The sequence below is a fragment of the Anopheles coustani genome, chromosome 3 (assembly GCF_943734705.1).
Source record: "Anopheles coustani chromosome 3, idAnoCousDA_361_x.2, whole genome shotgun sequence".
Lineage (NCBI taxonomy): Eukaryota > Metazoa > Arthropoda > Insecta > Diptera > Culicidae > Anopheles > Anopheles coustani.
In genome coordinates, this window is record NC_071288.1 from 2,174,939 (window position 1) to 2,189,903 (window position 14,965).

Sequence of the window (14,965 nt, forward strand, 5' to 3'; positions counted from 1 at the left end):
CGCTGTCGGTCGACGACTCTCCAACTCGGTGCCGATTCTGCAGTTAGAGTTATGAAGAGTGGTTAGGTTGGAATATAAAATCCTCCGACCTTCCTTCCTGCGTACGCGTTCCCACATGCGAACTGGCTAATCCAACCAGAGGTGTCCGACTCCGAGGATCGTTATAACGAAAGCGAAACTTAATAACAACCCTAACGCTGACTTCCTCCTTGCTCCGAACGTCTTCCTAGGCGATCGTTTGACGCGAACGTTGCTATTCGTGGTGAAAGGAGGATGGACTTGGTCGGCCAACCTTTCATCCCACCTGCATCCCGACGCAGCCACGGGGGGGAAGCTTCTTCTACTTCTGCCGGCAAATAGTACTAATACAATAATTGGCAGCGGGAATGGAATGATCGCAACGATCGCGCGCGATGTAATTTGTTTGAGTACTTCAGAGCCGTAGCTGCGGTATGTTCGGATCGGCCATAAACCACGCACACTGGAGGAGTACAACGGGATGGGTTTAGGTTGATCAGAGCGAGTGGTCAGCGGTGAAATGAAGAAATAAAGATGTTACGATTCAACCCCATTCGCAGTCGCTGATGGATGGCAGTCACGAAGGGTGCGAAGGTTTGATTGATGGATGCGGAAAACTGGTGGAAAACTCTCGCCATCTTCCGTCACACCGCTGCCGCCGCCTCGGGCAACACGAAAATGGGGAGTTCTAGATCGGGAGCTGCATAGTTCACACTGAGCTCGGCTTCTGAAGGTTGGGTTGGTATGCGAAACGGTTGAATGTCTTCAATCTCCCGAGGAAGGAGGGTCTCGAGACCGGTGGACCGCATCGTATAGCCTGCCCGATCGTTAACAGCTTAATTAATTTAATTACTTTTCCCGAGGGCCTCCCCACCTCTGAATAGGATTGAAATTGAACTGCGGCATTCGTCATCGTCAGTCCTACCTGCATTAAGATCTTAGCCTCTCGTCCGTGGAAACAAGGCAAACCCGACACCTTGGGCTCGCCGTTTCCCTACATTTCCACCACCATTTTCTGTGCCGCCCCATGCTCTAGAGTTTCCAAGATAAGATCGGACTCGAATGTGTGATCGATTTTTCTTATTAAAAGTCCATGCAATACGGTTTTCCAAACGAACACTCTGCCGGGGACTGTTAACGAACGTATGATTATGCGATTCATTTTTAAACAGACCGTGTTTTACGACTGAACGCATGAATTCGCCGGCCTGCGGAAAATGACTAACGAAGGAAAATTACGATCAGATCCGATCTGCATTGTGTCATATTCATTAAAATGAGACTAGCAACAAAGTGAGGAAGAAACCCACTTTTTTGTGCAAAGAAGAGGGAAAGCTTTGGTTAACTAATTAATAATAATGCATTATTAGCAATAGCAGGATCCGCGATCGATGCAAATAACGATAGTATAACGCAATATAAACTGTCTTTTGATGAGGTTGAAAACAAACAAGCTGTTGGATCAAATCTTTAGTTGGATATACTCTTTTGTTCATGAGATGACTTCAAGAGAAATTACAGAAATATGCTGCTTGCTCACATCGGTTCCCAACCTTATATTGTGAAGCAGTGTTGAGAATCTTCTAGTTTAATCATTTAAAGTTACTTGTCTAAAATTTAGAGGGCGTTTGCAACTCAACGTTGAAGGAAAGTTGTTGTCGTCGAATGGAGTATGAAAATATTTTCTACTCAACCTCACCCAACGGTAAAAAGAAAAACCAGTTACACCCAAGCGCCGACTTTTCTGAGTGATCATTTAATGAGACATTCATCCACCGTCATTTCTTGGCTGATCGAAGTTAAGATATCGCGACCGAAAAGTGCCGCTTTCCTACGCTTGACCGCAGGACGCCACCGATTGTCACCTATCGTTATGCGGAGTATCTGCAGGAAGCGCTCGCCGTCGTCGTCGTCGTATTCGTGGTCGTTCCTGAGATTGCATCGCCCATGGATGGAGCAGAGTCATGTGGCCACGAGCCCACGCACTCCTCCAGGGAGCGATGGTTGCTGGTCCTTTGAACCGGGCCGCATCAACAACAAGCGTACGGACTCCGTCGTGGGAGATGAAGGTGATTCGGTTTAGTTTTTAAACTCCTCTCCGCTCCGGCCTCTACTGGCGTTTTACGATGTCTGGAGTGGATACTCTCGATGCCGTCGCGTTATCTTCCCCGAATGCACCTTCTTGCCTTCTCCCCCTTGCCAGTGAAGGAGTCGGTGATGATGATTTAGTGCCATTAGGCCACAGGGCCACACTACCGTCGCGAACTACAAGTGCACGACTTCGCCTTCGTTCCATCCCGCACCGACTGGGCCGACTAATCAACCTGAAGGCAGGACTCCTCACAACCCCGTTCGAGCAAACCCGTTCCAAATAGATCCTCTCGTATTCGTCAATCAATTAACGCGCGATGTACGCGCCGTGCACGCCAACGACCGACGCACGAAGCGTCCATTTCTCAGCGGTCGTTTTCTTTTCGAAATGACTTTTAGATGAAACTGAAAGTTGGACCACCGGTAACCGAGGGAGGGGGGAAGTAGAGGGAGGCCCAGTGGCCGCCCGAAGGGTTGCAAGTCGTAAGATTTATTAACAACGGACGATCGGCTCGACTGAGCGCAGGCGCAAACCACAAACCAGTGCAGATCATTAGCTTCGAGGGGGAAATCTTTAGCGAGCCCGACTCGCTGTTCCGTTGTACGACCACCCTGGACGAGGAGCGCTCGCTGCAAATAAGCATCTTCATTTGGGAGCCGTAATGCTTAGGTTAATCTAAAGAAAACGGAGATGCAAATTTTAAACTATATTCCTGGAACTTTCCAGGAGAGATTCGCCAGTTAACGGCTAATTTTCCCCCAACTTAAATGAATGCCTCACCGACAGTTCTTGTGCCACCGATTTACGCGAACTAGCCGCGAACCCGCTCTCGATCATCGAACCGACGAGATTCGTGAATGGATACACCCTTTGTGGCTCAAATTTCTTACTTGGGTGAATTTAATCATCATCTTCGTCAGGTTCACCAAGTGGCAGGTTTTGGCCCATCTATTAAAAGTGTGTGCTACACGTGTTATAATATTTGCAACCAGTTATTCGACTTTGAGTCCATAATTTACCGCTTTCTTGCAGTCTGACCAATAGATTTAACGCCCAGGTCTTACTGCTTCTCTTATCTTTCACTCCAGACACAACGCAAGAAGCAGTAGGTGCGAATGAATTTCATTTCATTTATGCACAAGTCTAGATGGTAATTCGCTCGATTCTTCCTGAACCTCATCAGTTATTGGAACATCACAACTTACAGTCGCATACTCGTTTGTTTGTGAAAAATGTGTTCTATCCTCCCTTCCTGACGAGTCGTCGGAGCCTTCGATAGAGTAGGAAGTGGTGACTTTATCTCATCATCTCGTCATCGTTCGTCCTGCATAGTGCTGTCCGTTTGGGTCTTAGTCCGGGCCTTCAACTACGCCTGAAACAATCATTATCGCCCAGCATCGCAACGTCGCGCACGACCTGCCGATGTCTCGCGCATGAGCTGGACACGTTGTGTTCATCAGCATATTTATACGCGAATCGTGAGCATTAGGTTGAACTCGTAAAACCGTAAAAAATCTCCCGAACCCCCGACGACAGGAATTTATGGCACTGCAAACACCGAATCGAAACGGAAATCGAATCCAAATGCTATGGAAGGGCACAAAGGTGCATCGGAGAAGCAATGACGATGGGCATATAGGCATCGAACGGAGTAGGCCATAAATCAATAACATGTGGCCGCTTCATCGATCCGGCAACGGTTGAATACATTAATTAATGGAACGCTTCGCTACCTTGCAAAAGGTGTTTTTCTATTCATGTGAGCAAATTCTTTCCTGAAGTTCAACGTCGAGGCCACAAACACTTCCACTTGCTCTGTGAATCTTATGGTTTTGTTAGAGAAATTGCAACACTAATCCTCTAAGTAATCTTAATTATTAATTATTCATTTGATCATGAATTAACGGTTTCTTTCTTTTCATTTATTTTGCTTCCAGTTCTGAGGATCGGATAAAGACCCCAACCGTCTCGATCCTGCCATGTTCGAGGACCTCAACCGCTACTGTTGGATACAGCAGAACTACATTCAATTTTTTGTTATTAAGTCATTCTTTGTGATACAACTGATGTGTTAAGACTGATACTAGTTTGTGAGACTGAATTTATATGTTTACCAAAGATTGCTTAAGATATGTACCATATGTTCCTTTTTTGTTTTGAAAATAAAAATGTTAAAAAGTCAAATTGTAAAGGTTTGGTATTTTATTATGGAATAAAATGGAAGAAAGAAATGTTTTTCGCTTGGGCAGGGCTTCTTGTCTCAACGTTGAATTGCAAACTTGGTGCAATCAGGTGAGTATAAGTTTAAATGAGGCCCCAGCTGAAATCCTCGATTATCCAACAGGTCCTGAAAGAGGTGAGATGAAATATTCGAGAAGAGAATCCCTGCACGAACTGCTGACGAGGTGAAAAAACTGCTTAGCGAAATAATAAATGTCTATGATCGATGAGTATTACGCAGGAGGGAAATGCTCGGGGCCTAGTAATTGTGTGAGACAATACCAGACTATCCTAACAAGTCGTACACCGTCTTAAGGTAATGGAAAACCACTACATTGTTTGGAGTTTTGACGAGTGGTGATGGCACTCTCATTCATGATTGCCCCTTTCTTCAGTTATACTTGTTAAATAGCTATAAATAAGTAAAGTAATACAAACCATCATATTAAACGCTTTGAAGAACCTCCTCACTCTCCTTAGAGCGGAACAAAGGAAAAAACGAACCTGATTATACTGTTGTTGAAATAATGAACACGACGAAAAAATATGGATTTTTCACAATACCAACCGGTTTTATTTATTTTATACTTTTCAACTACATAAGATTTAATCTTCCGCATTTCTCTCTGTACCTCATGGATCGTCTAAAGCTAAATAAAGTATTTAGTAGGTTGAACGCAGTTATAAAATATGTCTATAGCCGTTAAACAAATATTTTCCAAACATTAACATGCTAACGAACGCTCTATCGATGAGATATAGTGCATGTATAATAAGTATTTAAGTTTATGTAAAAAAAATCTATCCTTCTAAGAAACTAGAACAACGATTGCCTAACAGCTTGATCAGAATGGACGGAGTTGTTCAAAGTGGACGAAATGAAATAGTTGAACATGATTCCTTCGAAGGAGAAGTACGAAGGCTTTCAAGTACTTGAGTGTATGATAGACAACTTTTCCTAAGCTTTGAGGTTAGGGAGTGTTTTGAACGTTTGTTAGCTGCCTGATTGCTGCCGCCTTCCTTCCAACCGTAAACAACAACAAAACAATAGAAGAAACACAAACATAAACACGTACGAAACGAAACAGTAGATAATAATCTCTTACAAATCACATCGAACTAAATAATTTACTATGAATTTGATTCGCTACACGCTAATGGCAAATTTAGTTTGTCATTTTGCTCATTTTGCCCGCCTCTGACACCGTTTGTCGGTAAGCATAATCTCATTAGATGATACAACAAACAGGAGGTTGTGGTAGCAAACTTAATTAATCTCATCTCCCCCTCGTTTGTCTTTGCTGATAGATCTCAACTTTTGACATGTTTTGCGTTTCCAATCACAAAACCGTTTTTTTATCTCTCTCGTTTGGTCTGGATCAACAAATAATTTTAACAAAACAATTTCAACAAACAATTTCCTATATGTTCCGTTTTCTACCTTTGCTAGCACGCACCTCGCTCGAACCACCAATTCCGTTAAAAAAAAGATTGGGTCGATTTGTTTAGCAAACATCGAGGAAAACAACGATCGCATTTTTACTAATGATATATGTGTATAAAATAAAACACTGAGAAAAATTGTTCTAAAATAAACAAATAAACAATATCGAACGAAATCGAACGTGCCTGAATCTAATCGTTTGATCGAACCAAATACAGGATCGCGTCGCTCCAGCACGTGGAAGCCGATAATAATTATCCTAAAACGGTTCCATTAAGCTCGGTTAGCGGGCTAGTTTGCTAAGAACTAGTCTAGAGGTACACTTACAAGTTACAAACTAGTTTGGGGAAGAAGAAAAAAAAATAGGCTAGACGCGGCCTCGGCAGTATTGTTGGGGAGCCTGGTTTGAACTCCTCCCAGCTTCCTTACTCTAATCGCACGAACGCATCGAACTTGTCGCCATGTCGATCACGGACACGATTATTTAATTTAAGGGCAGTGTCGTTCTTTTACCCCGAACTTTTTTCCTACTAGTAAAAATGGCAAGAATGACGATGATGATAGAAATATTTGCACATTCGGTACTACGATTCGGACCTACACGTAAACTATGGACAGGCGGTACTACTAAATGTATTTGTGTGGGATGTGAACCTTTGCGTATCCTCCTATGAAGCCTTAAAGTCCTGCTTGCAATGAAACTCTCCCCCTCTCTCTCACCTTTCTGTTTATCATCACAGTAATTTCGATTCCCCAATAAAAACCCCAACAAAAAAAAAAACCAGAGGAACGGGGAAGCCTTACACATGGTCTGTCCGTCCTTTTGCTTCGTACTATCACATTCTTACGATAAATGCACACACGCGTGATTGTTTGTGAGGAAGGCTCGGTGTGGTGCCGCGTGTCGCTTGTAAATACATTAAAATAGGAACAACAAGTCGAATTTGTCAAATATGATCGGATCCTACCTTAGCTGTTAGCTGTTTCCCAGTGTTCACCTGCTCGCGACGATTGTGGCAGTGTTGTTGAGCAGCATCGGGGGTGACTGGGGTTGGGGGTTGTGTGGTCCAATGCCAGTGACCCCTGGCGGGGGTGGACCGGTGGGTTGAATGCTGGAAACGACGGTGTGCGATATCGACACCGATTGGGCAGGTGCGGGATTGGATGAAGGTGGTGGTGGTGGTGGTAGTGGTGAGGCCAGCTGCCCGGTAGGATCCGGAAGTGCGGGCCCCGATATCCGACTCTGTTTGCTCTGCTTCCCAACGGCACCACCGGCCGGGTTCTTCTGCGCGAGATGTGTTTGATAGTGCTTGGCAAGGTGAGCCTTCTGCCGGAAGCTCTTACCACAGAGTGAACACGCGAATGGCTTCTCGCCGGTGTGCGTTCGTATGTGCACGTTGACCGAGTACTTATCCTTGAAGCCCTTCGAGCAGATGGAGCAGTAGTGCAGTGACCGCTCCTTACGCTGCCCATTGCCACACTGGGTAGGGCTTGTTGTGGAAGTGCTCGTCGTCGTCGTCGTTGTACTACTCCCCGATCCGGTTACACTGTTTGGACTCAGCATGCCCGGAGTCCCTGCCACCGTGTTGAGGTTAGACATACTCGTGTTGTTGTTGTTGTTGTTGGTGGTAAGGCAGGCCAGGTTGGGGCCACTGAGGGGTCCGTTACCACCGTTGGTCGGGTTCGGGGAGCCACTGTTGCTGGCGGTACTGTTACTGAGAGATCGTTTGTAGTTCTTCTTGACACGCGGTGCCTTCGCTTTCGTAGTGGACGTTGTTGTGACAACGTCGGAGGATGTGGTTGTCGACACCGGTTGCCGGTTCAAGCTCCCATTCGGCGATAGGACCATCGCTGGGGACGCCCCTTGATGTTGATGGTGCTGCTGTTGCTGTTGATGATTTTGTCCTAGCCCTAGAACCGTTGTGGCGTTGTTACTATGGAGGTGGTTGTTGTTGTTGTTGTTGTTGTTGCTACTAGGCGAGGGACCATTCCCGAGCGCCGGGGCTTCGACGATGATCTCCGTGTAGTTGTTGTTGTCCGTACAAAACTGCTGCACTTCCGTCGCTATCCGCTTCAACTTCTCGTAATCGTCCGGGAAGGCAGCGTCAAGGGTGAGGAACATGTCGTCGACCACCACACTGCCTGGACCCGTTCCCGTGTCTGTCCCGATGTCCCCCGTCGAGAGTTGTTGGTGTTGATGCTGATGTTGTTGCACCTGTTGCTGGGAGGAATTGGGTTGATTTGTGGAGACCGGCGAGTGAAGCACCGGTTCGTCGTAGATGGTGCTGGCCAGCGTGGAGTCGGCGTAGGCGGCGAGAGAGTCCGATGGGTCTCCGGCTGTATAGAGGACCCTCCTCAGCTCGTCATCCTTCATGTGACCGGGCGCGGGTAGGACAGTAACCGTTCCGTTTGGCAACTGCAAACTCGTGCCTTTGGTGTAGCCCTTACCCTGCAGCGCACTGCGAAGTAGCGACTCAGCGGTCGTATCCTGCTGGATCACGTTGTGGTCCGACATTTGCCAGTCGTTGTTGTTATTGTTGTTCTGGTACGCCAGCACACTGTTCGGGTCGAGCAGATTACTCGACAGCACGATGCTTGAGGACGTGACCGGCATTTGTTGTTGCTGTTGCTGCTGCTGGACTTGTACTTGCTGCAGTTGAGACTGTGTTTGTGTATGATGTGCATGCTGCTGTTGCACAAGTAAATGTTGATGTTGCTGCTGTTGCTGTTGCTGCTGTTGTTGCTGCTGCTGCTGGTGGTGTTGGTCATCCTTAGCGTGGTGATCCGTGCCGAAGCCACTGTCATCGTAGGAAAAGCATTCCGTCTTGACGTAGCCCGGAAAGCCACCGAGGATCGTGTCGAGATCGAGGTTGGAGGCGGGCGCGGACGGTTCCGAGGTGGATGGGTCCTTCCTTAGGACCCACGGCTCGGGTGCTCCGTTTAATACTGTTAGGGTGTAGATCTGTCGATGAATAAGAATGTTCCCAAAGGGGTTAAAGGGACTTGTTTGTAACAAACGCCTTCTTTTCAAGCATCAGCTGTCATTCCGGCTGAGAACAGACAGCCTGATAATAACGATAAGCTAAGAGGGAATCTTCAGCAATCAGCTAAAGGATCGGTAGGCTATCAACAGGACATACTTAGGCAAAAGAATCATCTAGAAATTGGACAAATTTCGACACTTACCTGGCCATCGGTATCCGCCACCTGGTTGGCGAGGGTGCCATTGTTGCTGCTGTTATTGTTGTTGTTGCTGGTAGTGTTATTGTTGTTGTTCTGCTGTATCCAACAGTAGCGGTTGAGGTCCTCGAACATGGCAGGATCGAGACGGTTGGGGTCTTTATCCGAGCCCCAGAACTGGAAGCAAAGTAAGCGAAAAGAAAGAAACCGTTAATTCTTGATCAAATGAATAACTAATAATTCAGATTACTTAAAGGATTTGTGCTGCAATTTCTGTGACAAAACCCTAAGATTCACTGGACAAATGGAAGCGTCTGTGGCCTCGACGTTGAACTTCAAGAAAGAATTTGTTCACTCGAATAGAAAAACATCTTTTGCATTGTAGCAAAACGTTTCATTAATTAATGTATTCAACCGTTGCGGGATCGATGAAGCGGCCACATGTTATTGATTTATGGCCTACTCCGTTCGATGCCTATTTGCCCAGCACCTATATGCGCTTCTCCGATGCACCTTCGTGCCCTTCCATAGCATTTGGATTCGATTTCCGTTTCGATTCGGTGTTTGCAGTGCCATAAATTCCTGTCGTCGGGGGGTTCGGGAGATTTTTTACGGTTTTACGAGTTCAACCTAATGCTTACGATTCGCGTATAAAAATGCTGATGAACACAGCGTGTCCAGCTCATGCGCGAGACATCGGCAGGTCGTGCGCGACGTTGCGATGCGGGGCGATAATGATTGTTCCAGGCGTAGTTGAAGGCCCCGAGTAAGACCAAACGGACAGCACTATGCAGGAAGAAGGATGACGAGATGATGAGATAAAGTCACCACTACCTACTCTACCGAAGGCTCTGACGACTCGTCAGGAAGGAAGGATAGAACACATTTTTCATAAACAAACGGTTATGCGACTGTAAGTTGTGATGTTCCAAATAACTGATAAGGTTCAGGAAAAATCGAGCGAGTTAGCATCAATACTTTTGCATAAATGAAATGAAATTCATTCGCACCTAATTCTTCTTGAGTTGTGTCTGGAGTGAAACATAAGAGTAGCAGTAAGACCTGGGCGTTAAATCTATTTTCCAGACTGCAATAAAGCGGTAAATTATAGGCTCAAAGTTGAATAACTGGTTGCACGTGTAGCACACACTTTTAATAGATGGGCCAAACCCTGCCACTTGGTGAACCTGACGAAGATGATGATTAAATTCACCCAAGTAAGAAATTTGAGCCACAAAGGGTGTATCCATTCACGAGCCTCGTCGGTTCGATGATCGAGGGCGGGTTCGCTAGTTCGCGTAAATCGGTGGCACAAGAACTGTCGGTGAGGCATTCATTTAAGTTGGGGAAAATTAGCCGTTAACTGGCGAATCTCTCCACGTTCCAGGAATATAGTTTAAAATTTGCATCTCCATTTTCTTTAGATTAACCTAAGCATTACGGCTTCCAAATGAAGATGCTTATTTGCAGCGAGCGCTCCTCGTCCAGGGTGGTCGTACAACGGAACAGCGAGTCGGGCTCGCTAAAGATTTCCCCCTCGAAGCTAATGATCTGCACTGGCTTGTGGTTTGCGCCTGCGCTCAGTCGAGCCGATCGTCCGTTGCTAATAAATCTTACGACTTGCAACCCTTCGGGCGGCCACTGGGCCTCCCTCTCCTTCCCCCCTCCCTCGGTTACCGGTGGTCCAACTTTCAGTTTCATCTAAAAGTCATTTCGAAAAGAAAACGACCGCTGGGAAATGGACGCTTCGTGCGTCGGTCGTTGGCGTGCACGGCGCGTACATCGCGCGTTAATTGATTGACGAATGCGAGAGGATCTATTTGGAACGGGTTTGCTCGAACAGGGTTGCGAGGATTCCTGCCTTCAGGTTGATTAGTCGGCCCAGTCGGTGCGGGATGGAACGAAGGCGAAGTCGTGCACTTGTAGTTTGCGACGGTAGTGTGGCCCTGTGGCCTAATGGCACTAAATCATCATCACCGACTCCTCCGCTGGCGGGGGAAGAAGGTAGAAAGGTGCATTCGGGGAAGATAACGCGACGGCATCGAGAGTTTTCACCCAGAAATCGTAAAACGTATGTAGAGGCCGGAGCGGAGAGGAGTTTAAAAACTAAACCGAATCACCTTCGTCTCCCACGACGGAGTCCGTGCGGTTGTTGTTGATGCGGCCCGGTTCAAAGGACCAGCAACCATCGCTCCCTGGAGGAGTGCGTGGGCTCGTGGCCACATGACACTGGTCCCTCCATGGGCGATGTAATCTCTGGAACGACCACGAATACGACGACGACGACGACGATCGCTTCCTGCAGATACTCCGCATAACGATAGGTGACAATCGGTGGCGTCCTGCGGTCAAGCGTAGGAAAGCGGCACGTTTCGGTCGCGATATCTTAACTTCGATCAGCCAAGAAATGACGGTGGATGAATGTCTCATTAAATGATCACTCAGAAAAGTCGGCGCTTGGGTGTAACTGGTTTTTCTTTTTACCGTTGGGTGAGGTTGAGTAGAAAATATTTTCAAACTCCATTCGATGACAACAACTTTCCTTCAACGTTGAGTTGCAAACGCCATCTTAATCCTAAACAAGTAACTTTAAATGTTTAAACTAGAAGATTCTCAACACTGCTTCACAATTTAAGGTTGGGAACCGATGTGAGCAAGCAGCATATTTCTGTAATTTCTCTTCAAGTCATCTCATGAACACTAGAGTATAACCAACTAAAGATTTGATCCAACAGCTTGTTTGTTTTCAACCTGATCAAAAGTCAGTTCATATTGCGTTATTATTCATTAGTTAACCCAAGCTATCCCTCTTCTTTGCACAAAACAGTGAGTTTCTTCCTCACTTTGTTGCTAGTCTCATTTTAATGAATATGACACAATGCAGATCGGATCTGATCGTAATTTTCCATCGTTAGTCATTTTCCGCAGGCCGGCGAATTGATGCGTTCAGTCGTAAAACACGGTCTGTTTAAAAATGAATCGCATAATCATACGTTCGTTAACAGTCCTCGACGGAGTGTTCGTTTGGAAAACCGTATTGCATGGACTTTTAATAAGAAAAATCGATCACACACTCGAGTCCGATCTTATCTCGGCAACTCTAGAGCATGGGGTGGAAATGTGGGGAAACGGCGAGCCCAAGGTGTCGGTTTTGCCTTGTTTCCACGGACGAGAGGCTAAGATCTTAATTCAGGCAGGACTGACGATGACGAATGCCGCAGTTCAATTTCAATCCTATTCAGAGGTGGGGAGGCCCTCGGGAGAAGTAATTAAATTAATTAAGCTGTTAACGATCGGGCAGACTATACGATGCGGTCCACCGGACTCGAGTCCCTCCCTCCTCGGGAGATTGAAGACATTCATCCGTTTCACATCCCAACCCAACGTTCAGAAGCCGAGCTCAGTGTGAACTATGCAGCTCCCGATCTAGAACTCCCCATTTTCGTGTTGCTCGAGGCGACGGCAGCGGTGTGACGGAAGATGGCGAGAGTTTTCCACCAGTTTTCCGCATCCATCAATCAAACCTTCGCACCCTTCGTGACTGCCGTCCATCAGCGACTGCGAACGGAAGATCTTTATTTCTTCATTTCACCGCTGACCACTCGCTCCGATCAACCTAAACCCGTCCCGTTCTGTTCCTCCGGTGTGTACGTGGTTTATGGCCGATCCGAACATACCGCAGCTACGGCTCTGAAGTACTCAAACAAATTACATCGCGCGCGATCGTTGCGATCATTCCATTCCCGCTGCCAATTATTGTATTAGTACTATTTGCCGGCAGAAGTAGAAGAAGCTTCCTCCTCGGGATGCAGGTGGGATGAAAGGTTGGCCGACCGAGTCCATCCTCCTTTCACCACGAATAGCAACGTTCGCGTCAAACGATCACCTAGGAAGACGTTCGGAGCAAGGAGGAAGTCGGCGTTAGGGTTGTTATTAAGTTTCGCTTTCGTTATAACGATCCTCGGAGTCGGACACCTCTGGTTGGATTAGCCAGTTCGCATGTGGGAACGCGTACGCAGGAAGGAAGGCCGGAGGATTTTATATTCCAACCTAACCACTCTTCATAACTCTAACTGCAGAATCGGCACCGAGTTGGAGAGTCGTCGACCGACAGTGTCTGTCGGCTTTTCTTAAATAATAATAATTTCTTTATTAACGATCGATCATTAAGGTGCCTTGAAGATGCGACCATCTTGGTAGCGGCCCAGACGAGCTTCTCAAGCTTTCAAGGCAAGATGGTGATTGCGCCGACATTGGCACGACGAAATGCAACATTTTCTCTGTCGTCCCGCAGGCAAGCAAGAATCGAAATGTGTTTATTATGCTGTCTTAGAGATCCAAGAATATAATTTGCAACGATGGTTACAGGCGCAATGCAGTGATCACTCTCCAGAATTACATGGGAGTTGTTAATCTTCAAAGGCTCAAGAAAAGTGAGGACTTAATTGTCTGTAATTTCATTAGGAGAGCGATTGTTTAAAAGTCCATGTATGTTTAATAGGTCAGAGAAGTGACCAACTCTTGATTTCAGTTTTATTTGGAGGATGTTAGGTAGTTATTCCACGGTTGTCAGAATTAAGAGCTGTCTCGTGGTTCTAGCAAGTAAAAGGTAGACCTACTGGACACTCATAGAAACTGTTTTTGATATTTCAAATGACATTTAGTTTGCAATCTCAATTCTCATTCGACCCCAATAAGAACCCCACCTGATCGAATCCTTGCAGCGGCTGATCGTTGCTGTCGGGGACGGGACCAGTGTTGCTGGCGGTGGGTTGACCTCGGCTTACGTCCATCGTCGTCCCCTCGTTCCCACCACCCGTTCGTCCACCCGGCGGTCGATCCGTCACCGTCGTCCCCGTCATTCCCGGAAGTGCACTCGAAAGGGTTCGACTCGAGCCTGAGGTGTTGCCGGAGTTGCCACCAGGCATCGCCACACTGGCACCTCCACCGTTGCTGGTGTTACCGCTGCTGCCGCCACTACTGCTGCTGGTGATGGCCATGTCCGGGGCGGAGCCGGTGACGAAGTCGAAGAAATCCGTCTTCGAGAGGTCCTCGGTCCGGAATGGTTCGCTGATTTCCATTTGGCTCGACGAGGACGCCATCACGATATCGGTGACCAGATCCAACATATGCATGCGGTTGTCGGGGGTCGGGATGTCGTTGAGGGGGGCTTCGTGAAGAGGTGGAGAGCCTCGTGGCTTCTCTTCAGGATGAATGATTCCTCGTTCTGGTTGGATCCTGGTATCTCCTTCGGATGGGGACGAACCGGAATGAAGGTGGATACATACAAATGGGTTGAGAAGTGAACCGCACCGAAGAAGGGCTGTAGGAAGTGGGTGTGGACGCTCCGACGCTCACGTTTTAATTGGCAGCTTCGCTTTCGTCCGTCGGTCAGTCGATAATGCTTCTCACATTCGTTCGTTTACGTTAATGCGTTTCCGATACCATCCACAGTAGGCTGAGTTTATTTTTCGGGAAACCTCAGCACTCTGGGAGTGACCGTTGATGGCTCTGTCCCCCGACCGACACCCCGCGTCAGGAAAAGGGTCACGGTCCGAGTTCGAACCACTCTGATTTCCGAAATGGCTTCGGGCGGTTTGTTTTTCGTCGGCAACGTCGAATTAACACGCACGTGCATGCAGAATGGGCAGATCAACATGCATGTGTATGTGTTTGTGTACGTGTCGGTTTCTTTTCCTTTGCTTTGGCTTAATGCTTGGTCCTTTGAATCAATCGAACTTAAACGAGGGAACGACACGCCGTCCGAAAACTGAACGCAGCGTAAAGTGCAGGTGCATGCGACTGCTGACCCGGTGATCTTCCGTTCCTCGGCTTTTTCGTCCGGACGGCCAGCGATGCTGCGGTGTGGTTTCTTCGCACGTCAGGTTATTGACATCTGGAAAAAGAGATGAGAATAAGATGGAAACATGAACCACGCACGTCAGTGGAAACGCTCAAACGCGGAATGCATGAGGTGGAGAGGAAGGGACATAAAACAATTAAATACTCCC

The 14,965-nt window shown here is 47.1% G+C and overlaps 1 protein-coding gene across 1 annotated transcript; it reads right to left on the minus strand.

The window, feature by feature from the left end:
* Positions 1-6,768: 6,768 nt before the first annotated feature.
* LOC131260113 (probable serine/threonine-protein kinase ndrD) lies at positions 6,769-14,089 on the minus strand. Its single transcript, XM_058261779.1, has 3 exons — positions 13,661-14,089; positions 8,961-9,131; positions 6,769-8,736 (listed from the first exon to the last, which is right to left on the minus strand). Exons 1-3 carry the CDS (start codon positions 14,087-14,089, stop codon positions 6,769-6,771), a joined length of 2,568 nt encoding a protein of 855 aa, XP_058117762.1.
* Positions 14,090-14,965: the final 876 nt, after the last annotated feature.